Genomic DNA, 22,351 nt, shown 5'->3' with positions numbered 1-22,351 from the left:
CTGTTGTGTCACATTTCGCCGTGTGTTTACTCGTCTCTGACCAACAAATGCAGACAAACACTCAGACGTGACTTCTCCTCCTGCTCCTCTTCATCATCCCTGTCTCTCTGCCAGGTCTTCAGCATGTTCCTGGAGACTCTAGTGGACTTCATCGTGCTGCACAGGGACGACCTGCAGGACTGGCTCTTTGTCCTGCTCACACAGCTGCTGAAGAAGATGGGGGCTGACCTGCTGGGCTCCGTCCAGGCCAAAGTCCAGAAGGCCCTGGATGTCACGAGGTTAGGACTCATCTTTTTATCATAAAAAAATTTGTTTGCATGCTCTGTTCTGCAGCAAATGGAAGCCTAATCAATAAAACTGCATTTAAAGTAAATCATCTTGATCTCAGACTTGTGAGTGAATCAGAGTTTTGAGTAAAGGTTTGGCTGAAGTGCGGAAGGTGATGTTTTATCTCCCCCTTCCTGTTTGTGCAGGGAGTCCTTCTCGTATGAGCAGCAGTTCAACATCCTGATGCGTTTCATCGTGGATCAGACGCAGACGCCCAACCTGAAGGTGAAGGTGGCCATCCTGCGCTACATCGAGGCTCTGGCCCGACAGATGGACCCGGCCGACTTTGTCAACTCCAGCGAGACGCGCCTCGCTGTTTCGCGCATCATCACCTGGACCACCGAGCCCAAGAGCTCAGACGTCCGCAAGGTAGGAGGGTGAGACGGCGCGGCGTGTCGGCCTCCATCTTCCCTCTGACACTCTCCTTTTCATCCCTTTAGATTTCCCTTAAGTGTTTCATTCTTTTGTATTTTTAGTTGCTTTTTGGTTCATGTTTTGAATTTTTTTCCCCCTTAATCATCCCTTCCTCCATCCACCTCACCCCCAGACCCTTCATAACTGGGCGGGGGAGGATTTCTCAGGTCGACCCAGCACAGTGGCCTCTCTGCCCGGGGAGGGCAATCTGGAGGAGAGGTGCAAGCAGGTAGATCCTTAATCCAGCAGCATGAGCAGCATGAATAACCTTGTCTAACCCAATCACAAAGAAGCAGGAAGCAGCTGTCGGCCTGTTCGTTCAGTCCCGCTTACATTGGACGTGTAAATTAACCTGGGAGTGTGAGCGGGTTATGTGAATGCTTTTCAGCACTAACTGCTCTCAAACAGCAGCGAGTGAGTCAAAAATCAGGTGTCGGTTGTTGTTAAGGTGGAAAGATTTCAGTGGACCTGCAGATGTGCATGAGGCGCTGCTGCTCGTTTTTATGGGTGCAGCTTTAACAGAGACTAACTCTGCCGACTGGTGTGATGTTTCTCTATAATCAGGCATGAATCTGACCTTTAACCTTTACAGTAAAACATGAAACATTTCAATTCTTTGAAAGAAAGCTTTGAGTGGACTTGCTGCATGTTAACAGGCTTTTTTTTTTAAGTGACTTACTTGTATTTATACTTGTGTAGCATGTACAGGAAAATATATAGGCGATGGATAATTAACCTAACGTTTGGGCCAAGTTCTAGGCTCATAGGAGGGTTAGGGTAATGAGTAACACGCAAAGAATAAATGGAGCCACAGATAGTAAACACATCGAATGTATTAAAAACACAATAGAGAAATATATACAACACAACAACCCAATAATAAAATGGCCTTAAATGTTTTGAGCTCAATTAGTTCAGTTCGGCCAGCAATAATTAGTTAACTCAGTCAGTTTCGTCAGTCAAGTCACTTTCTCCGTTCCAGGAGAAAATGTTGTATGCAGTAGCACGGCAATCGTCCTACCACACAGTTGAGAGCTGATGTTGTGAAAGAACAACCTGTTCGTTGTAGGCCAGAAGGGTCGGTCCGGCTCAGTTCCAGAATCTCAGTTGGTGGCTCGCGGTCCCCTTCATCGGGGGGAAATCCAATGGATCCGATCCAAGTACCAAGTGTATCTAAAAAAACCTAATCTGTATGAATTAGGGATGTGTGCAATTACTCGACTAGCTGACTAGTCGTCGCTGTTGTTACTAGTTGGTACCAGACGTACTAGTCGGTTAGCTCCTGCCCTTCTGCCCTCCTGCTCTCTGCTTAGCGGACTTAGCTGATTTATCCAATGAGGTTCAGATTATTACAGATCAGTCCACTGAAGGCCTGAACAGAGGGGGTATCAGTGATTGACACACAATTAACACATGACATACATGAAGGTCGGGAGAAAAGTGACTATGAACCCACTGGGTTACACTTGTATTTGAATTTATTCTGTTTTTCCTTATTTCCTGTCATATCTCCTGTTCCAGTTAAACATGGTCAAAGTTTCGGATATGCTCAGTCCCTGTGAGCTGCCAAAAGCTCAGGCTGCTCTAAACACTCAGTTTATCACATTTTTTTCCCTGTTATTGGATCTGAATGATGTCAGAAGAGGGAATATCCCTTATATGGTCATATCAGGCACAGAAGCTCCACCCACCTGCCCTTTAAACCTTGAGTTTGCGAGGGGCAGCCAGTCAGAAGAAAGCTGGCTTAGAGCTAGAATAAGGATTATTTTGAAGTGTGACTGCTGACTATGGATGGAGTATTGCTTCGTGCAGGACAGCATTGAAAGCAGCTCCTTTAAGTGTCTAGTAGCTCAGTTTCTGCTTAGAAGGACAGGGTTTCATAATTGAGGAGCAGAAAAAAGTGCTGCTGGACGTTGTTGATTACTGTTGAAAAGTTGGAGGTAAATAGGTCGGATAAAAAGACTTGAGGAAACGAAATAGGAGGATTATATTTTGAAAATTGTGTATTAAAGCATGCTGATATTTTTCTGAGCATCCTGTCTATTTTCTAAAATTAACTAGAAGCTTTTACTTTAAAAGTCCCACAGCGTTTAAGCATCTTGATATCATCCAGGAGGTAGCTGGAGGCTAGAATCCTAGAAAGCACAATTGTGTTTACATTTCAAACAGGTGGATTTTTTTTGTAACAGAAAGAAATGTTGATGGCAGCAGCAGAGTCCAGAGATTTTCTACATGCAGATCTGATATTAATGCCAGTAAAGTGATGTGTAATATGTGTGTGTCTGTGTGTGTGTGTGCGCGCATTCCTGCAGGCGGCCCAGGTGGTCCTGATCGCCCTGTTTGAGCTGAACACACCAGAGTTCACGATGCTGCTGGGCGCTCTGCCCAAAACCTTCCAGGATGGGACCACCAAGCTGCTGCACAACCACCTGAGGAACGCCAGCGCCAACAGTGGCATCAGCATGGTAACACACACACACACACACACACACACACACACACACACACACACACACACACACACACACACACACACACACACACTCACACAGGCTCAGCTCAAACACAAACATGTCTGCAGTGTCAAACTGATTAAAAACCATCATTTCAGGATGTTTCTGTCAGATATGTTTCCAGAAATTCTGTTTATTTATGTTATTTACTGATACGTACAGTAGTGTATCCATTCATCAGCTTAATCAGTATCATTGCACACTTGTTCACTTTCCATAAACATAAACTATAGAAGATGCAGACAGTAATTTAAATAATATTTTTAAAACACATTTTTCATTTCTATATCCAACTTTAAAAACTCAAAACCAGCAAAGATGAAGCTGTGTCACAAACTAAATAAATATATAAATGTGTCACATGGCTGTAAATGTGCTTTAAATGATTTGAAGATGAGTTTTGGGACCTTTTGATGCGTTTTTTTTTTTTCTGCCATTGAAGGTTATCTTTATGGGTGCTGGTTCCTCTGATCATTACGTCATACATTACAACATACAGCTGTGGGTTTTCCAGATGTTTCCATATTAAATGCAGCCTTGTTTTGCATTTATCTGTAGGCATCCCCCAGTAACTCGGCGGGTCGGACGCCTCCGCGACAGCCCAGCAGCCGCAGCAGCCCGCTGACCTCCCCCACCAACTGCTCCCACGGCGGCCTTTCCCCCAGGTGCAGAAACATCCCGGATACGACACTGAACATTTACGCCACGTTTTCTGTGATTGATTTTATCCACACTGATAAAACTTTGGCTTTAGCAGTTCACCCTTCATTTCCACAATCATCCAGACTTTTATTTTGAAGCTCCGCAGGAAAGAGAAGCTTATTTCTCTGTGTAGAAGCTCAGGTTGTAACACAGCAGCTACCCAGATGCAATATTTGACCTTAATGTGTCTTCTCATTGTTCGCTCATTAACTGAGGATCTGAATGTGGAAAGAATCACAGGAATAGAGTGGAACGGCATGCTGAGCTGCTCCCGCGTATCCTGAGGGGTCACCACAGATTTTAATAACAGCTGCCATTCCTGATGCAGTCCTCCCAGGCATTTGTGTGTCCTTCCGGTCCTGACCTGTGGCTCTTTTGCGTGTTAAACACTACACTATGGAGCCATGGAAAAATTAAGACCTGAAATATCAAAATTTAAAGTAAGAGTATCAGCGAGGCAGGTGATGCAGTGTGGAGACCTCTAAAGGGAGCAGCAAGAAGATTAACATTAAAGATCAAAGGCGGAACTTTCTGTTTCAAATTTTATATTTTTTAATTTCATTCTTTGTTTTAAACTTCTGGCCCAGATTTGTCTTCATGCGTCTCTTCCTGAAGCTTCATGTAGCCTTAGAGTTTTTCTCCACTCAGCCATCATCACATCTTCCACCTCAGAAAGCAGCTCCGCCTGTTTTCTCACAGCTGTCATGATACTAATGATCCCTCCGCCTGTACTAACTGACTGAGAGCAGTGCTTCTCTTTATCTTCCACTTTTCTCACATCTCTATCTTCTCTCCCCGGGCTCCTCCTCTTCCTCCCCGGCTGGTTGCAGTCGGCTGTGGGGTTGGAGCGCAGACGGCCTCTCCAAGTTCTCTCCTCCACCCTTCCCCTCCCCTCTTCCTCCACCCACTGCCCACTCCTCCCTCAAGGCCCTGCGGCGAGCTTACTCACCCAGGTAACCCTTCTTCCTCCCCCTCCTCCCCCTCCTCCTCCTCCCTTCTTTGTATGGGGATTCACAGTTTACAGTCAGATCTGGCTCAATAATGATAAATAAATTTGGAAGCTGATTTTGTATTTAATATTTTGGAGTTTCCTGTGAAACCCCGAGCGTCCGTCAGTCTGTCGTCACTTCTGCTGCCTCGGTGCCTCCATCTGCTCCGTTTGTCTGTTTATTTTTTTGTCGTCACTCGACTGAAAGGCGAGGGCTGATCTGTGTGTCGGTGTTCAACTCACCTGTCTGTCTCTCACCTGTCTGTGTGAGCACATCAACACGCACGGCTCTGCACGTGCACCGGACTGTCACACGCTGTGGTGCTGCTTCCTGACCATGGATCACACTGTGGGTTTACAATAGTCCCCTCTTTTCTGTGAAAACTCATGAGATGATTGTGTTTGGTCCGTGTCCTCAGTGGTCACTCACAAGCTTCAAATAACAGATAAAAGTGGAGCTGCTTATGGGTCAAATTAAAAGGATCATAGGTTATTTTTACATGTTGAAATCCTTCCAAAAAAAAAAAAGAAGAGCCTCCGTGCTTCCACCTGTCTCATAAAGGGACCTTCCACCCCACAATCAAATATACACATTTTTCCTCTGGTCTGCAGTGCTCTTCATCCATCTACACTGTTGTGGAGATATTGGTTAACAAAATAAAGACCTTCTAGAAGCAGTTAAGCTCTTGGTAAGTGATGATGGACAGAGTTCTCATCTCTTTTGAACAGAAACAAACCCTCAAAAACTTTCCAGTCGGCATTCTCGGCCTCTCCAGGTTTTTATCAGCACTGTTTGTGTGCAGCACATCTTTAAAAACTCACAGTGCACACAAGGGAATTGTTTTCTATTGAACTACACCCGCGAGCCGTATCACTGCATGAAGGAAGTGAGAGTTTGTGTTTGTGACCGCATGACAAGATCTAAACATTAATGTGGTCCTCCCTCAGCTGGGCTGTGAGGTTCACTAGCTGCACACTTCCTAGAAAGGAAATAGGTCCTACATGAAGCAGCTTTTTCTCAAGAAATGTAACACAAAACCAACAAAACTAACACAGCATAGATTGATCCAAACAACAGCTTCATTCAGTCATTTCATCTTGAGTCTCTAACTGACCCACCAAAATAAAAGGGAAAACAAGTAAGTATAACATTAAATTCCAGTTCTAGTGTGGGGAAAACGCACACAGTGCATCCCCTCTATCTTTCCCCCATTTCCTGTCTCTCTCCACTGCTAACAAAAGCTGCTGTGGCCAAAAAATGCAAAAAAAAAAAAAAGTATTTTTGGTACTTTGGAAGACGTCTCTACAGCCGATATCACCAACTATATATGAATGAACAGCTTTAAAGGCCAGAGGAAATGTGTGAATCTGATTTAGGGATGATAAATGATGATCCTACTTAAATGCGGGAGCTATTTTCACTTTAACAAGCCCATTGTACTTGTCTCTGCTGCAGCATGCTGGAGTATGACAGCGAGAACCTGAACTCAGAGGAGATCTACAGCTCGCTGCGCGGCGTCACCGAGGCCATCCAGAACTTCAGCTTCCGCAGCCAGGAGGACCTGGTGGAGCCGCTGAGACGGGACGGCAAGAGGGACGGTGTTACGGTGAGGAGTTAGAGCAAGAAAAGAGGTGGCAGAGAGCTGAAGTAACTTAAAATGTTCAAATACACATTTTATTTTGGAGTAAAGACAAGAATTTACTTCTTTTAAAATAAACTTTGGTCACACTAACTGATCTGCTGCCATGATGGTTGAATCTCAGCCTGGAGTCGGGGCGTCCTCGGACTCTGAGCCTCGTCCTGGCGGTGACGTGGTGGAGGGCGGGCGCACTGCTCTGGACAACAAGACTTCTCTGCTGAACACTCCTTCTCCTCGATCCTTCGCCGGGCCGCGCTTCAGAGAGTACAACCCGTACAACTACACGGATGGCATCAGCACGCTGGATAAAGCTGCCCTGAAGGAGGCGCTCTACGAGGACGCCGTGGAGCAGCTGCGAGAAGGTGAGACATCGGGATGAAGGCTGTGCAGGTTTGTGTGGTCATGCTGCGTCTGTAAAGATGAAAAATTTCCACATTTCCCGTCATTCTCTGCAGGTCGCCGGCAGGAATGTGTCGAAAACAAGATGATGAACCCCAAAAGTTTCCCAGGTAAACTCTCCAGAAAAACTCAGAGGAGCAAATCATTTAATCTTTGGCCTCACGTTTAAAAAAAGTGCAACCTTTCCTCACCATGTACAGTGGGGCCTGCTGAGCAGCTGGAGGTGGTCGGGGAGCTGCTGAAGGAGCTGTCCCAGGGCCAGGCTGGGGAGCGAGGCCCAGAGGAGCGCCGGGGGACCCTGCTGGAGCTGCTGAAGGTGGCTCGGGAGGACAGTGTGGTGGTGTGGGAGGAGCACTTTAAGACCATGCTGCTGCTTCTGCTCGAGACACTGGGAGACAAAGATGTGAGGATCCGAGGTTCCCACTGCTTACGATTTTTTTTTTTAACTGTTGTAAATGTCCTGTGAGTGAACCGTTTCCCCTCTCTCTCACCCAGCACACGATCCGGGCGCTCGCCCTACGAGTCCTGAAGGAGATCCTGAGGAACCAGCCGGCCCGCTTCAAGAACTACGCTGAGCTCACCATCATGAAGATGCTGGAGGCCCATAAAGACTCGCACAAGGAGGTGAGGATGAAAAAAAAAATAGAAGCCGCTTCTCATGGCTTCCTTTGATTCTGGCCCTTCATGGCGCTCTCTTCTTTGGCTGTTGAAGGTGGTGCGGGCGGCCGAGGAGGCGGCCTCCACGCTGGCGGCCTCCATCCACCCAGAGCAGTGCATCAAGGTCCTCTGCCCCATCGTGCAAACGGCCGACTACCCCATACACCTGGCCGCCATCAAGATGCAGACGAGGGCCATCGAACGCATCGGCAGAGAGCCGCTGCACCAGCTGCTGCCTGACATCATACCTGGACTCCTGCAGGTGAGATTTTTTTTAAGTTATAGTTACTTTTACTTCTCAAAAACACTAAAATAGTTTCATTTTACTGACTTGCGTCCACTATTCAGGACGCACTATTCAGGATGTGTGCACAAAACAGGGTTCTCCTGGATTTACAGTAAATGGGCCTTTGGGGCACGATTGATTTATATTCAGCCCACTCATCCATTTTAAAAACTGACATGTATTTTATGCTTGAGAAAATCACACCGCACTTAAAAATAGTTACAGATATTTTATTCGAATCTCAACAATGAGACTGTTTAAACTGCTAGACTGGCCGACCAGCTTCAGCCCCCGAAGTCATCCACAATCATCTGCTGCTTGGTGAGATAAACTCTTCTTACTTCAGCCGTGTTTGTTGATGTCAGGCTCTTCCTCGTCTGCTGTTTCAGGGCTACGACAACACTGAGAGCAGCGTGAGGAAGGCCAGCGTCTTCTGCCTGGTGGCCATCTACTCTGTGATTGGGGAGGAGCTGAAGCCTTACCTGGCTCAGCTGACGGGCAGCAAGGTATTTCAGAGAGGCCACACCTGAGACAGCATCCTACATGTAGAGATGATAAACTGCAGAATTAAGAAAAGTCATTTAAAGTACAGTGAAAGCTGTTTTTCTCACATTTGCCCCATTTTTTCCTTTTATATGTGCAATTTTTGTGAGTACATTTACCTGTTTATGTTCTCAGTAGTTTCCAGTTTACCCGTTTTTCCACGTATATTTGCAAAAAAATTTTCTCCTAAATTTGCCAATATTTTTTATTGTAAATTTGCTTTTTTTTTGTTTTACGTAAACTTCCCAGTTGCACTTTAACTGTGAGGTAACTTAAGCTGCTTTATAAATAAAGTTTTCCTGTCACGATAAATGTAGTGTGCAGAGTTTAAAGAGCTTCAGATAAGCTGCAGATCTCTTCGTAGCCTCACAGGTGGAGTCCTCTAACCTCGCTGCTGTTTCCTTCCTGCAGATGAAGCTGCTCAACCTGTACATCAAGAGGGCGCAGACCTCCACCAGCAATAGCAGCAGCTCCTCCGACATCTCCTCGTACTAACTCCTGCAGCGCCCAGCTTTGCCACATTTATAAACTGTTTCATTCCATCAGCCGGTGATAGATCTAAAGGGAGACGTCACCACCAGTGGGATCATCATCATCAGTTTTCTCTGTAGGACCAGGTGCCCAACACCTCATCTACTTGACCAGCTTTTTTTTTTCCAGACCATCTTCTATCTCATTCCTTCAGCTGCTGATGGAGCTGAAGTCTTTCTGAGGAGCTCATGCTGTCATAGCTCCAGTTTCATGACCATCTTCCCATCATCATGAAAGATTAGCGTGTATTATTTGGAGGTAAGGTGACCCTGGCAGCTGAGACGTTTCATAAAGATCCACCGCTAGAGTCATTAGCCTTCAGCCTTCATCTTCCATCATCCAGGATGGAAATGCTGATCCATTTTTAGAGGCCATGTGCCTGAAACCAAGATCTCCTCTTCTTCCTCCTCTGTCCTCATCTCATCATCATCATCTTTAATCTGCTGGATGTGAGGTGCAGCTTGGAGCCGAGGAGATCCTGGAACCATGAAGGACCTGAAGAGGAGGGTTTTTGCAGTGTAGCTTCCTCTTTTCCGTCAGTGTTTTTATTCCTTTTTAGTACCTTTAATCCACTTCCTGGACACTTTTGCTTTGACACATCAAACCTTATATTGAATGTAAAAAGCTTTGAGTGAGCACGAGTCTCCTTCCTGAACTACTGCCTCAGTGGTGGAACATTCTCCAGCTTTTAAATTTAAATGAGCTGTTAAAGAAAGTGGCACTACAGCCTCTAAAAGGCTGAATCCCAGAGATTGTCCGAAGATCAGTGTGAGCTTTTATTTTGAAAACGGGCCGATGCCTCTGTGAGTGCGACGGAAGAATCCACAGGGTCCTTTCTGCTCTGCCACTGCACTCAGTCATGGAATAAAACATTTCAAATGATGTGAAGCTCATCTCCGTTTACAGTGGTTGATCATTTGGCTGGCCAATGATTTTAAGCACTACAAATCCACAAAATTTTATTGTTTTGGACCCGAGAACCAGCAGAAAACAGCAGTGTTTGTATTTTAAAATAATTTTTTAAAGTGTGAAAAAGAAGGAGCAAATTATTTCTGTCTGTGTGACACTCATCAGTTATATTTCCATTTAATGATCAACACTAAATCACCCATTTATCACAGTTTTCTACCTGATTTGGGAAAATATCAAATTGAAGTAGCTGTGTTGGTTTTTCCACAGAGATTGCTTCATAGCTATAAAAACCATGAGTTAGACATGAGTCAGAGTGATTTTGAAATCACAGGACTGGTTTATTTAGCTGTCTTAACAAGCTGTCGGAGGTCAGGTGGAGGCTTGGAAACCAGTTATTAAACCAGAAGCTAAGCTATTAACACTCTTCTGATGGTTTCATGAAAACAGACAGCCCACTCTGCACAGATTTAACATTTATTGGAAACCAGATTTGTTCCACACACGTGTGAAAGGGGCTTTTTTTTCGTTTACTTGCCTTTCACAAAAAATGCTTAAACATCAGTAGAGTAAACCCGTGATGAATAAACTCAAATTTTGTGTTTATGAGGGGCAGCCAATCAGAAAAGGGCTGCCTCAAAGGGGTGGAGCTAAAACTATATATTTAAGAGAGAGGATGAACTGAGGGGCTCACCAAGGCCCACTCTGGAGTAAAGAAGGATTATTTTGAACTGTGAATGATCCAATGCTACTCCACTGGAGTTCAAGAGTAAAAATTTGGACCCGCAAATCAAAAGATTAGGTCTACTTTAAATTTATACTCTTAGAAAACCATATATAAGACTCAGTACACTCTATGCAGTATGTGCTTTTAATAGCACTACTTTCAATTACACACAAATATTGAAATATTACCACTAATTTCAAGTATTACACTAATGTAACTTCTTTAAAACAAGGGTTTAGCTATAAAACAACTGTCAGTTTGACAGACTGAAGAGGACCCCAATAACAAAAAGTCAAAACTATAAATATTTTTATTGATTAGGTCACTCAGCCCTCTCTTTGAACTTCAATCATTTTAACATTCATTAGGACTGCAGTTTGCACATTTTGGCTCTGGGAGCAGAAGAAAACAGATTTTATGAGAATTTTTCAGGCCAAAGGTAGGAAAGAAACGAGAGCTCCCATATGTAAATATGACACTGATATAAAGAGCAAAAAAGATATTTTAAATGGTCTTTTACTGAGTTTTAAATGGAAACTCAAACTGATGAATGTCACTTGGGTTTAATTTTTCATCTATGGTGGGTTTTTTTTAATGGCTGTCAAAAACTAAAAGGTCACTCAGCTCATAAATAAAACCACTATAATGACAGTGGTGATGCTCTTTCCTTTGAAGCTGAAGGCTCAGCTCAGTTTAAACTGGGAGTTTATTAGTTTTGATGTCTGCTGTCGAGTTAAAACTACTGTGATTAGGGGAGTGTCATTCCAAAATACTGTACTTTATATATAAAAAGCTCAAATCTGAAGGTCAAGCTGGATGCCTAAATGTGTCAGAAATAGTATTAACAGCCATGCTGATGTAACCTCTGACCATCAGCAGCTCCCAAATCGAATGTAAGTCACTTTTTCAACCTTTAAAATGTGAACGACAAACCTGTGGGAAATAGTGACGATCTAAATCATTTGATACTACTACAACAGAATGACGACGCTGAACTGCTGAATGGTGAAGTGCCAGTGGTAAAAAAAGAAACCGAGTGGACATTAGCAATAAACTCCAAGAAATCCAGCTCGGATTTCCTCTTGGAAACACTGTAGATTCCCATTTAGCTCCTCCTTTGAGATGCTCTTGCCGGTCAGTGTACAGAAGTGTAATTTTCTAATAAGTGCACCTATAATAAACTTTACTGCTGCTTATTATATTTCTAACAAACACGCCTAACCACACCGGTTTATGTACTGTATCTCAGCAGGAAGTGTAGGTGCAGCTATGACGATGGAAAAACTCAATGACTGAAATTTTTGAAACCCTCTGGCTGATTGAACTTTCCTGGTGCTAAACTCTGCCCATCAGGTCCACTAAGCGAGTCCAAATGCTCCAGAGGGGGCAAAAAACAAGGAATAGTCCAACATTTCAGGCAATGTACGTTTTTTTTCTTGCTGAGAGTCAGATGAGATTCAATTCAATTCAATTTTATTTGTATAGCACCAAATCACAACAGTCGCCTCAAAGCGCTTTGTATTGTAGGTAAAGACCCTACAATAATACAGAGAAAACCAACAGTCAAAACGACCCCCTATGAGCAAGACTGATTCCACTCTAAACTCATAATGATAGATTTGTTAGGCTAACAGCTGAAAGGGTGCGAACTGATATCAGGGTCCCCACCCCAGTAATTTCCACCCAAGGAAAAAGGCTTCATATTTACAATTTTAAATATTTACGAGGACTTAATGTCTTTATCTGATGTGTTGAATCATTTGGCTTTGCTTAAAATGCAAAATAAATTGAAGGCACCCATTGAGAGATAATTCTCAAGTCTGCTTTAATTCAAGATTCATAACAACTGCTCTTGAAAAATAACATGGAAGTCCTACTATCTAACATCCAATATAGAACGGTGCTAAATACCATCCAAATAAAATCCTAGAATTTCACTCATCTAAGCTAAAAATTATTGGATATTCGTTAGTACAGTTAACTACACGGCAACACATTATGTGTCAGATAATTGCATTAAAATGGGACAAACTGAGCATAAACTATCACTATATGCAGATGATCTAATTCTGTTTATTAGCAAATTACACAAATCACCACAAGCCAGAGGTCCAGTTCAAGGACTCCCAATTGCTGTGGTAAAGCCTAGGTAACAGCTAGCAACTAAAGCTGCCTGTGTTGCTATCCACCTGTCAGAGAGGCCAGTCTCAGCCTAAATTAAATGATACTGATCACGTTATTTGTTAATTTAAAGATTTTTTTTAAACAAAATGCCAGGAAAGGTGGTCACAACTGTAACTTTAAACCTTAATAAAATCCAAATATGTGAGTTGTAAAAAGATTCACCTCCTGTGTTATTGTTTGAAGGGGAAAATTAGCTTTTGAGACCAAAACTATTTCTGTATCAGGATGTAAACTTGTTTGTTTCTGCTGTAAAGTTATGGGGACTGACTCACTTTTGTCCCCACCCTGCCTTCAGGGTCTCAGCTTTTCTTATTTTTGCAGCCTTCTTGCTTCTTATATTTCTGCACAGACATCTGACTGTCAGCAAAAAAGCAAAGATTTCCCAGAATGTCTTTAAAAATGAAGGATGTTTCCAGGCCTTACTAATCTCTTCCCACGCATTACTCAGACTGTTAAATGTACTGTACCGGTGGCCGTTGCCACTCTTCTCAGCTGTGAGAATCTGATCGGCACTTCTCTCTGGACTGAATGTCGACGTCCTCCACGGTGCGTCGAGTCCGGTGGCGGTGATCCAGTGTTAGCCTGCTGCAGGTTAGGCAACTAAGACTCATTTCCCTTTACCTTCTTCATGTACAGCATGACTTGAAACTGCGTCTGCACGTGTGCATCACAGGAATCATCAAATGTAGTCGACTCCAAATTAAGATGTGAGAAGATCCTTCTGATTTCCTGATTGTGTGCCTTTGAGGGAAGATTCGTGACAATACACCTGGTTGTCCTGTCCAGTACTAACCTTTACTAACACTACGATTCACTGCTTCTGAGGCGAGAACAAAACCTTTTAATGATGCTGTACATACGCTTCAAGCTTTTTTTCCATTCAAACCACTTACAGTGCATGGCTCCAGATTGGTTTTAGTTGGTTAGTTTCCTTTCATGCTACACAATATTTATATTCAGTTTTATTTCCCTGTGTATGACTGTATATATTTACATGTTTGGTTCTCTTTCACCTGTGATAGACTTCGCAGAACTTGAAATAAACTATCAAACTTCTTCTCTCTCTTGTCTTTATTCAGCAATAATTTGTATTTTTAATCCAGGTCCAGTTTTCTATAACTGTACTGCTACTGTAGTACAACTGTGTAATTCTGATTCTGAAGTACGGTAAAACAGTTCTAATTCAGAGTATTTGAGTAAATCGGTTTCAGCTTCAGGCAGTGAAGCTTTTGCAAGTCAGTTGTTCCACAAACAGCTGAACAGATCAGTTTTAACAGGTCAAACTTTTTCATTAAGCCCTTTAATTTCGTCAGACCTGCAGAACTTATAGGACACTGTATGACTGAACTGTGAGCCAGTCATGCAGCAACAGAGGATGCAGCAAATCTGGAAGCTGTGTTGGTCCTATGCCAATTTTAGAACTCTAGTTAGTTGGACTGAGATGTTTTTCAGGCCATATTCTGACCAGGTGGGCTTTAAAGAAGCTTTTTGTATTACTCAAACTACTCAAAGGTACAGTGTGTAAATCTCACCACTAGATGTCAGCAGATTGGCGTCAACTGAATTCTATTCTCTTACCCCACCCAAGTCAAGTGCATAATCATAGCTACCATGGCCGCTGTAAGACAAACACATTTTAGTCATCCAAGAGGGATTAATACATTTAGAGTGTACCCCATAACAGCCGCAGCATGTTTCTACTACTGTTTGTGTGTAAAAATGATTGTGAACACACTATATTTCAACATATTTGCATAATAACACATAAACACTTCAAATCAGGAATAAAAAAAAAACAGGTGTCAATTATTTTTGTGGTATTTTACATTTTTATCCTCAAGTCACCTCAAAAACTTAATGACAGATATTATTGCAGAACCGGCCACTTACCTTTTAAACCTGAGTCTTCAGTCCATCTTCATGCCTAAAATTTGGAAAGCTACCTATGTTCTCCCACTACTTAAAGATGGAGATCCATCTGTGTTGAACAATTATCGTCCAATCTCTAAACTTTCAGTGCTGGCAACAATCCTTGAATCTCAGGTAAATTTGCAGTTCAAGCAGTTTTTATCTGATAAGAATATTCTAAGTGACTTTCTGGTCTAAGCCTGGGTTTAGAACTGGGCACAGTACCATTACTATTGCTACAGCTATGATAAATGATTTGATATGTGTCCTAGACAGTAAACAGCATTGCATTGCTTTATTTGTGGATCTGTCTAATGCATTTGACTCAGTGGACCATAACTTGCTGCTGAAAAAACTTATTAACACTCGATTTGGTCCTAAGGCTGTCAATTGGTTTCAGAATTATCTGGTTAAATAAAGGTTAGAGAGCGAGATAAGCGCTCCATTGGTGATGGCTTGCTTTCCTTACTCACGCACGCGCTAAATCAGGGTGATCATACTCAGAGTTGATTGAACTATCAGCTGTTCTGGAAACTCAGAGTTGCCGATCTCTGAGTTGATCAACTTTGAGTGGGTTTTTAGACTCAGAATTGTTGAACATGCTTCCTGGAGTAGGCCCCTGGACTCTAAAACGTTTAACGTGCCAGGATTAAATCCTCCTTCCTCTCTCAGTGAGCCTGTTTACAGCTTATAAAGAGGAGGATCCACATCTGGACTCTAAAACAGCTGATCGTGATCATCTGTACTCACCAGTGTTGGACAGAAGCTCTGCTGTGCTGTTGAGAAAGGCTGGATGAGCTCAGTTTGATGCTCCTTTGAAGTCAAACACAGTTTGCAGCTCTCACTTGAAGTTTCACTTCTGGACTCTGACGCTGAAACTCGTATTTCAGGTGTTGCTCCGCCTCTGAGAGCCGGTGGCTCAGCAGTGAACGGTTCTCGTCTGACCCACTCTGACATCATCATAGACAGAATAAAAGTTTGTAATAAAATATATCATTTCTTTTATAATGTCTGCTGTCATTATTCACACAACTTTAGTCTCCATCAGATGAATTTGATTTGATTTATGAAATCTAATTATTCAGCTGCAGCCTGACGGACAAACTGCAGGCGACAGAAAGAAGATAAAACTGTGGAGAAACAGACTGAGTTTACTGACCGATCTGTGTGTTAGAGACTGAGACAGCAGCAGACCCCGGGGCAGAGCTGACCTCCAGTCAGTTTTTATTTAATAAAACTATTTTTGCTGCAGTTTATGGCAGCTCAGTTTATGACCATTTAATTGTTTAAATAATCATACAGTAAAAATGGAATGATGGAATAGCACCCTCACTTTATTCATTCTTTTAATGCAGAATTCAGGTGGACTCGGACACGGTTTGCGGGTCCGTTACAGAGCATCACAGATTTAGGTGATTTTCAATGGAACATATATGTGGAGATTCATACTCTGAATTACAGACATCTTCACTCAAACATTCACATCATCTCCAGGATCCGGACATTTTTCCATCCACAGTGTGTTCTGTGTCAGCAGCTTCATCCAGATCAGTGTGATGTAACAGTGATGCTACAGTAACTACAGTAAATGTTTCAGAGGAACTGACTGACAGTCTGACAGCTGCAGCTGCCTCATTATAAATCCGTGACACCATCGCCGTCTCCGTCCTTACAGCCTGTTGACGAGCGAACGACTGTAAAAGCTTCATGTTATAGACAAAAATAACCAACTAACGTATAACTGGGATTTCAGTGCTGGTAGAAACATAAACGTCAGAGTTGTAGCTAAACCTGCTTCCTGGAATAGGCCCCAGATCCTCCTCTCTTTATAAGCTGTAAACACGCTGGGATTCACTGTGGGTGGGGGTGGTAGAAGGGTCATTCTCTGAATTCGGTGCACTTTGTGTCTCCCAGGTTTACCTCAAAGATTTTCATATAAAGTAAACAACAACATTTCTTTAAAAACAAGAAATGGAAATATCCATGTGTCTTTACAATATAACACACAAATATTTTTTTTAAAAATTGTGTTTTAAAATTTTTTATGGATTGCCGAGATATTAAGGTCAGCCAAATGAGCATGTCCCCACTGATCAACATTATTCTTTCACTGAATATAAAACAAATAAAAATAGCCACTAACCACAAATTATTTCTACTAATATAAAAATTTGCCAGTATTCTTTAACCTAAAAAAAAGAAAAATGAGAAAAATATATGACTTATTCATAAAATAGTACTTTTTAATCATGTCCCCCAGTTTTTTTCAACCCTGTAACAGCATACCATTTCCCCCCTTTTTAAAAAAAATGGTTCAGCTCAACTTCCTCAGCACCCAGGAAGTGACATCACTCAAGTATTTTCCCGCTCACACTGTAAAGACTGGTAAGTGTTAGCATACTTTCTTACCTATATTTCATTGTTTTTATCCACAGACTAACATTGTCAAACTCAACCTTTCAACACTGTTACATGCATAAATGATATTTACTATTTTTTGGGAAAATATATTAATTTCTTGTTTTCCTCATGCCATATGCTGCTTCATACCCTATCTAATGTGGATTTATGGCTACTTTTAGCTAAAATCTTCAACCCTGTAACATTCAACCCCATAACAAACCCCACTGTTACGGGGTTGAATCATTGTTACGGGGTTGAGGGTTGGACTGTCCTTAAGTCAGGCAGCCCCTTTTCTCTAAATGTTATTTCATGATTATTATTTTCAGATTGTGACTATCAGATGGCTAAATCAAATGCAGAGAGAAAGGTGGATTTTCATGTTCTTATTGATAATTATGGTAATCAAGTTTTGACTTGTACTAGGAGGAGGTTTTACAAGTAATTGCTGGCTAATATGGCCCCATCAGCCTTTTTCCTTTGCAGATTCATAATCTTTGTCAAATTCCCTTCATTTTGATATACTACTTGCTATGTTTCAGACATGACTAAATTTTGATCTAAATCATGACCGCGTGACCTCGAAGGTTAAAGGACAACATTAAGTGCTGAAAGCCTATTTGAAGATGTACTACATTTTAATTCAAAGTCACAGAATAAAATCAGTTTTTTCATTGTTTTACCATTAAAATGAATTAACGACTTGCCCCCAAATTTGCTGTATTCAAATCCCTTTAGAATGTGAACCCCTGGTCCAGTTTTCAAAAACTAAACTGTTCTGTAATCTGTGTGAACAGTTCTGTCAATTTAGCTTAGAATTTAAATCAAACTGACAACTTTCAAAATGTATCCAAGTACCAATTTTCAGTTCAGAGTTTAGTTAATGCTCAATTGCCATTTTTAAGAGCTGACAACAATGCACTTTTTTTTTTTACTGCAGATAGCACAGATGGTAGATTCAAGCACATATAAAATTATTTTAATATTAACATTGATAGTTAAGAGTGCATACAGCATTCAGTCTTTGCTGTCCTTCATTTTTTCCTTCTCACAAGACAGATCTCTTCAATCTAAATGTGATGTTATTTTAAAAGAATGATAAATATTATATATCTACTGTTATGTTTCTTTCCTCTTGTTTGTTTTAATGAATTAAAGTCAATTTCAACTTGATTAAATGTCATTTATTCAACCCCGTTACAGTGTGTTCAACCCCGTTACTTGATATGTTGTTATACATTTTTTGATAGTAATAACAAATATTAGACTAATGTTTGTTTAACTGTATGCAAAGTTTAGAGGACAAGTAGAAAACGTAAAAAAGTCTGATCTAATGTTTATGCTAAAGTGTATTTTCATGATTTATGAAGACTGCTTGTACATTAAGTTGCCATATTCTGCTTGACAGTCAAATTATTATTATTATTTAGAATCAAATAAAATATACTTACAATAAGTTAGTTTACACAAGGGACAGTTGACGACAAAGGAACTGTAAGAATTAGTTTGATTATGTTATAGAGTCATACTCACACAAGAATGAATCTGCCCCGTTATGGGGTGGAATTTAAAACAACCTAAGCAACAAATAACTAACTAATAATTTTTGGGATTTCATTTGTAAGGTGGGAAAACATTTTTTCTCAGAGGTTCAAATAGTTCTTCAGTAGTTGCAATGTTCAGAAACACTATATTTTGAGGTTTATTTTTCAGTAACCTGAGAACCCAAAGTGCACCGAATTCAGAGAATGACCCAGAGATTTCCCCACCTCTGGTCTGCACTTCTGCTAAATGTTTTATAAAAATATAACATCCATCCTCCCTCTGATTTTTAGCGCTGCACAAACATTAAAATCAGGAACTTTAACTTCTAGCAGTCCTGATCTGTGACCTAATGATCCAGATCCTGCTCCATGTGGGTCAAAGTGGGCGACCACATTAAATATTGAAGTTAATGGCACAGCTGACCAAACAGCTGAGAGAGGAAGGAGGATTTAATTCTGGCAAATGGTTTTCATTGTTAGTTTGATTGGATCCCTGAGTCTGAGGAGGAAAACATGAGACTGACAATCCTGCTCACAATGATGTCACTGAGAGAAAGAGTCATATTCAGTGTGACACTGAGTGTTTAGAGCAGTCTGAGCTTTGGTCATGTTTAACATGAACATCCACCACTGGAACAGGAGATATGTGACAGGAAAGAAGGGAAAGCAGAATAGGTCCACTTTAAATAGAATTCAAACTGAATCTGAACTCAAATCAGTTTCTTTTCTTTCTCACTCAGAGTGCAGACATGTCTGCTGCCAGCTGTCTTCTATCTGAAGATCAGTTTCTGTGCTCCATCTGTCTGGATGTGTTCACTGCTCCAGTCACCACACCATGTGCACACAACGTCTGCAAAGCATGCATCACTCAGTACTGGGAGGTTAATGAGAGGTATCAGTGTCCTGCGTGTAGGAAGCTGTTTGAGACCAGACCTGAGCTGCACATCAACACTTTCATCTCTGAGATGGTTGCTCAGTTCAGACGTGAAGCTCAGCAGAAAGCCAGCAGCAGCAGCTCAGAGCAACAAGCTGCCAAACCAGGAGAAGTTCCCTGTGACGTCTGCACTGGAACCAAACTGAAGGCCCTGAAGTCCTGCCTGGTGTGTCTGACCTCCTACTGTCACACTCATCTGGAGCCTCATCTGACAATGAAAGGTCTGAAAAGACATCAGCTGATTGATCCTGAGGAGAACCTGGAATGCAGGATGTGCATGAAGCACGATAAACCTCTGGAGCTGTTCTGTAAGACCGACCAGACATGTGTCTGCATGCTCTGCTCTGTTGTAGACCACAAGACTCATGAGTTTGTTCCTCTGACAGAAGAATATGAAGGAAAGAAGGCAGAACTGGGGAAGACTGAGGCTGAAATTCAACAGATGATCCAGAAGAGACGACTGAAGCTTGAGGAGATCAAAGAGTCAGTGAAGATGAGTAAAGATGCTGCAGACAGAGAGAAAGCAGAAGGTGTTCAGGTCTTCACTGCTCTGAAGAAGTCTGTTGACAGAGGCCTGAACGAGCTCATAAAGCAGATTGAAGACAAACAGGAAACAACAAAGAAACAGGCTGAAGGTTTCATCAAAGATCTGGAACAGGAAATCTCTGAGCTGATGAAGAGAAGCTCTGAGGTGGAGCAGCTCTCACGCTCTAAAGACCACCTCCACCTCCTCCAGAGCTTCTCATCCCTGAAAGATGCTCCACCCACCAAGGACTGGACAAAGGTCAGAATCCACCCACCATCATATGAGGGGACTGTGGTGAAAGCTGTGGATCAGCTGAAGAAGACACTCAAGAAAAACATGAAGAAGCTGTTTGAGGCTGAGCTGAAGAAGGTCCAGCAGTATGCAGTGGATGTGACTCTTGATCCTGATACAGCAAATCCTCAACTCATCCTGTCTGATGATGGAAAACAAGTTCACTTTGGTGCTGAGTTGAAGAAACTTCCAGACAAACCAGAGAGATTTTCTAAAGGTGTTTGTGTTTTAGGAAATCAGAGTTTCTCTTCAGGCAGATTTTACTTTGAGGTTCAGGTTAAAGAAAAGACTAAATGGTTTTTAGGAGTGGTCAGAGAGTCAGTCAACAGGAAGAAATACATCACACGAAGTCATCAGAATGGTTACTGGACTCTATTACTAAACAAAAATATTTGTTTAGTTTCTGATGATCCTCCAATCCGTGTCTTTCTTAAGTCTCGTCCTGAGAAGGTGGGGGTGTTTGTGGATTATGAGGAGGGTCTGGTCTCCTTTTATGATGTAGGTGATGCAGCTCTTATCTACTCCTTTACTGGCTGCTCCTTCACTGAGAAACTCCACCCATTCTTCTGTCCCTGTAGTAATGATGGTGGTAAAAACTCTGCTCCTCTGATCATCTGTCCTGTCAATCAATCAGTCTGATGTGTTTCCATGGTGAAATTGGATTAATTACAGATTAATCTCAACATTTAAGCCGACACAGAGAAGAAGTCCTAAAAACAGAAGCGAGCAAACTGCAGCTGCTGATGAAGACCATGAGATACGGTCAGAAGCTGCAGAACAAGCCAGTAAGCTGAGCTTTAGTTGATGTTTTGTTAAAGTGTTTTCAAGTTGAAGAAAATGATCCATTTGAGGAAGTCCAGTGTGAGAAAGTAGAAACTCTCCTTTTCTTTTCTTTCAGTGTTTAAAGGCACAGACATTAAAGCAGATACTGTATACGGATATGAGTACAAATGTACTGTTAATATTTGATTCTTTTCATTCAGCTGGTGTTAAAGATCAGAAACAGGATGGAGAAACTGTTCTGCTGTTTTAACATGTACAACACGCTTGCTCACAATGACATGAATAAAAATATGAACTTTTATTGTCTCCTCTGATGGTTTCTCTTTGATGATCATCAGCTGGTGAACTTCAGTCTTTGTACCTCTGAGGTGTCAGATGAGGGAAATTTCCATCAATAATATTAATAATCAGCCTATCACACAAGTATTTTTTGATACTGCCAGCACTGATCTTTCCACCACCTGCTATAGTGAACAACTCGACTGACTGAATCAGACAGTTTGATTTTGGAATCAAGTCAAGTTGAATTTGGGCCACAGTGACCAACAGTACAGTTCTGTGCAGAAGTCTTGGGGTTGTAGTGCAGACGACCTGTCCAAGTTCTCTCCTCCAACCTTCTCCTCCCCTCTTCCTCCACCCACTGCCCACTCCTCCCTCCAGGCACTGCTGTGAGCTGACTCATGAAGGTAACCCTTCTTCCTCCACCTCCTCCTTATTTAGGCAGTTTCACAGTAACTGTCAGAGTTTCCTTTGTGAGATAGATTTGTAAGTTGAATTCAGTGCACATGCTGCAATAGTTTCTTTTCTTTTTTACAAATATCTTTTTGTCAGGAGATTTGGCACTAAGTTATTTATGTCAGTGTGATGGAAAATTTTACTCTAACCTCTTCTGTGTTGTTCAACTATGGAGTGTGTGACCATGAAGTGACCTGGAGGTTGTAAAAACTCTCCAGCTGACCATTCCCTTATCTGTAACTTACACACACCCGTCCTCTCTTAGGACCCTCTGCGTTAATGGGGTCCCATTCTTTAGGTTTAGTGGAATCTTCCCATTATGCAGGAACATGTGACTGGGAGAGGATCTCCTCTTCTTTATGGTTGGGTTAATGAGGGGGAGAACAGGGGTGTGTGTGTTTTAAGTACAC

General features: G+C 42.0%; 2 protein-coding genes across 7 annotated transcripts in view; both read left to right on the top strand.

Moving 5' to 3' along the window:
• LOC115797897 (CLIP-associating protein 1-like) overlaps positions 1 to 13,876 on the top strand; it is a 57,435-nt gene extending 43,559 nt beyond the window's left edge. For 4 of the 6 annotated variants that reach the window (XM_030754482.1, XM_030754464.1, XM_030754455.1 and 1 more), the window contains 13 exons: positions 115 to 278; positions 474 to 696; positions 875 to 970; positions 3,054 to 3,206; positions 3,813 to 3,919; positions 6,401 to 6,551; positions 6,709 to 6,946; positions 7,040 to 7,093; positions 7,184 to 7,386; positions 7,479 to 7,607; positions 7,696 to 7,902; positions 8,316 to 8,432; positions 8,881 to 13,876. In XM_030754482.1, coding sequence (XP_030610342.1) covers positions 115 to 278; positions 474 to 696; positions 875 to 970; positions 3,054 to 3,206; positions 3,813 to 3,919; positions 6,401 to 6,551; positions 6,709 to 6,946; positions 7,040 to 7,093; positions 7,184 to 7,386; positions 7,479 to 7,607; positions 7,696 to 7,902; positions 8,316 to 8,432; positions 8,881 to 8,964 — 1,926 coding nt within the window. In that variant the 3' untranslated portion in view covers positions 8,965 to 13,876. The remainder of the gene's footprint in view (positions 1 to 114; positions 279 to 473; positions 697 to 874; positions 971 to 3,053; positions 3,207 to 3,812; positions 3,920 to 6,400; positions 6,552 to 6,708; positions 6,947 to 7,039; positions 7,094 to 7,183; positions 7,387 to 7,478; positions 7,608 to 7,695; positions 7,903 to 8,315; positions 8,433 to 8,880) is intronic. The other 2 variants (XM_030754491.1, XM_030754473.1) reach the window with 1 other exon arrangement.
• Positions 13,877 to 19,293: 5,417 nt separating this feature from the next.
• Positions 19,294 to 21,465, top strand: LOC115797984 (E3 ubiquitin-protein ligase TRIM39-like). Its single transcript, XM_030754604.1, has one exon. The coding sequence runs from the start codon at positions 19,422 to 19,424 to the stop codon at positions 21,060 to 21,062; it is 1,641 nt and encodes a 546-aa protein (XP_030610464.1). The 5' UTR covers positions 19,294 to 19,421; the 3' UTR covers positions 21,063 to 21,465.
• Positions 21,466 to 22,351: the final 886 nt, after the last annotated feature.

Source organism: Archocentrus centrarchus, chromosome 2, assembly GCF_007364275.1.
Source record: "Archocentrus centrarchus isolate MPI-CPG fArcCen1 chromosome 2, fArcCen1, whole genome shotgun sequence".
Lineage (NCBI taxonomy): Eukaryota > Metazoa > Chordata > Actinopteri > Cichliformes > Cichlidae > Archocentrus > Archocentrus centrarchus.
Note: the sequence above shows the minus strand (reverse complement) of the source record. Positions and strands in the feature narration are given on the sequence as shown.

What these genes read in the sequence shown, in the direction of transcription:
- LOC115797984 (XM_030754604.1), top strand. Translation starts at nt 19,422, where the DNA reads ATGTCTGCTGCCAGCTGTCTTCTATCTGAAGATCAGTTTCTGTGCTCC.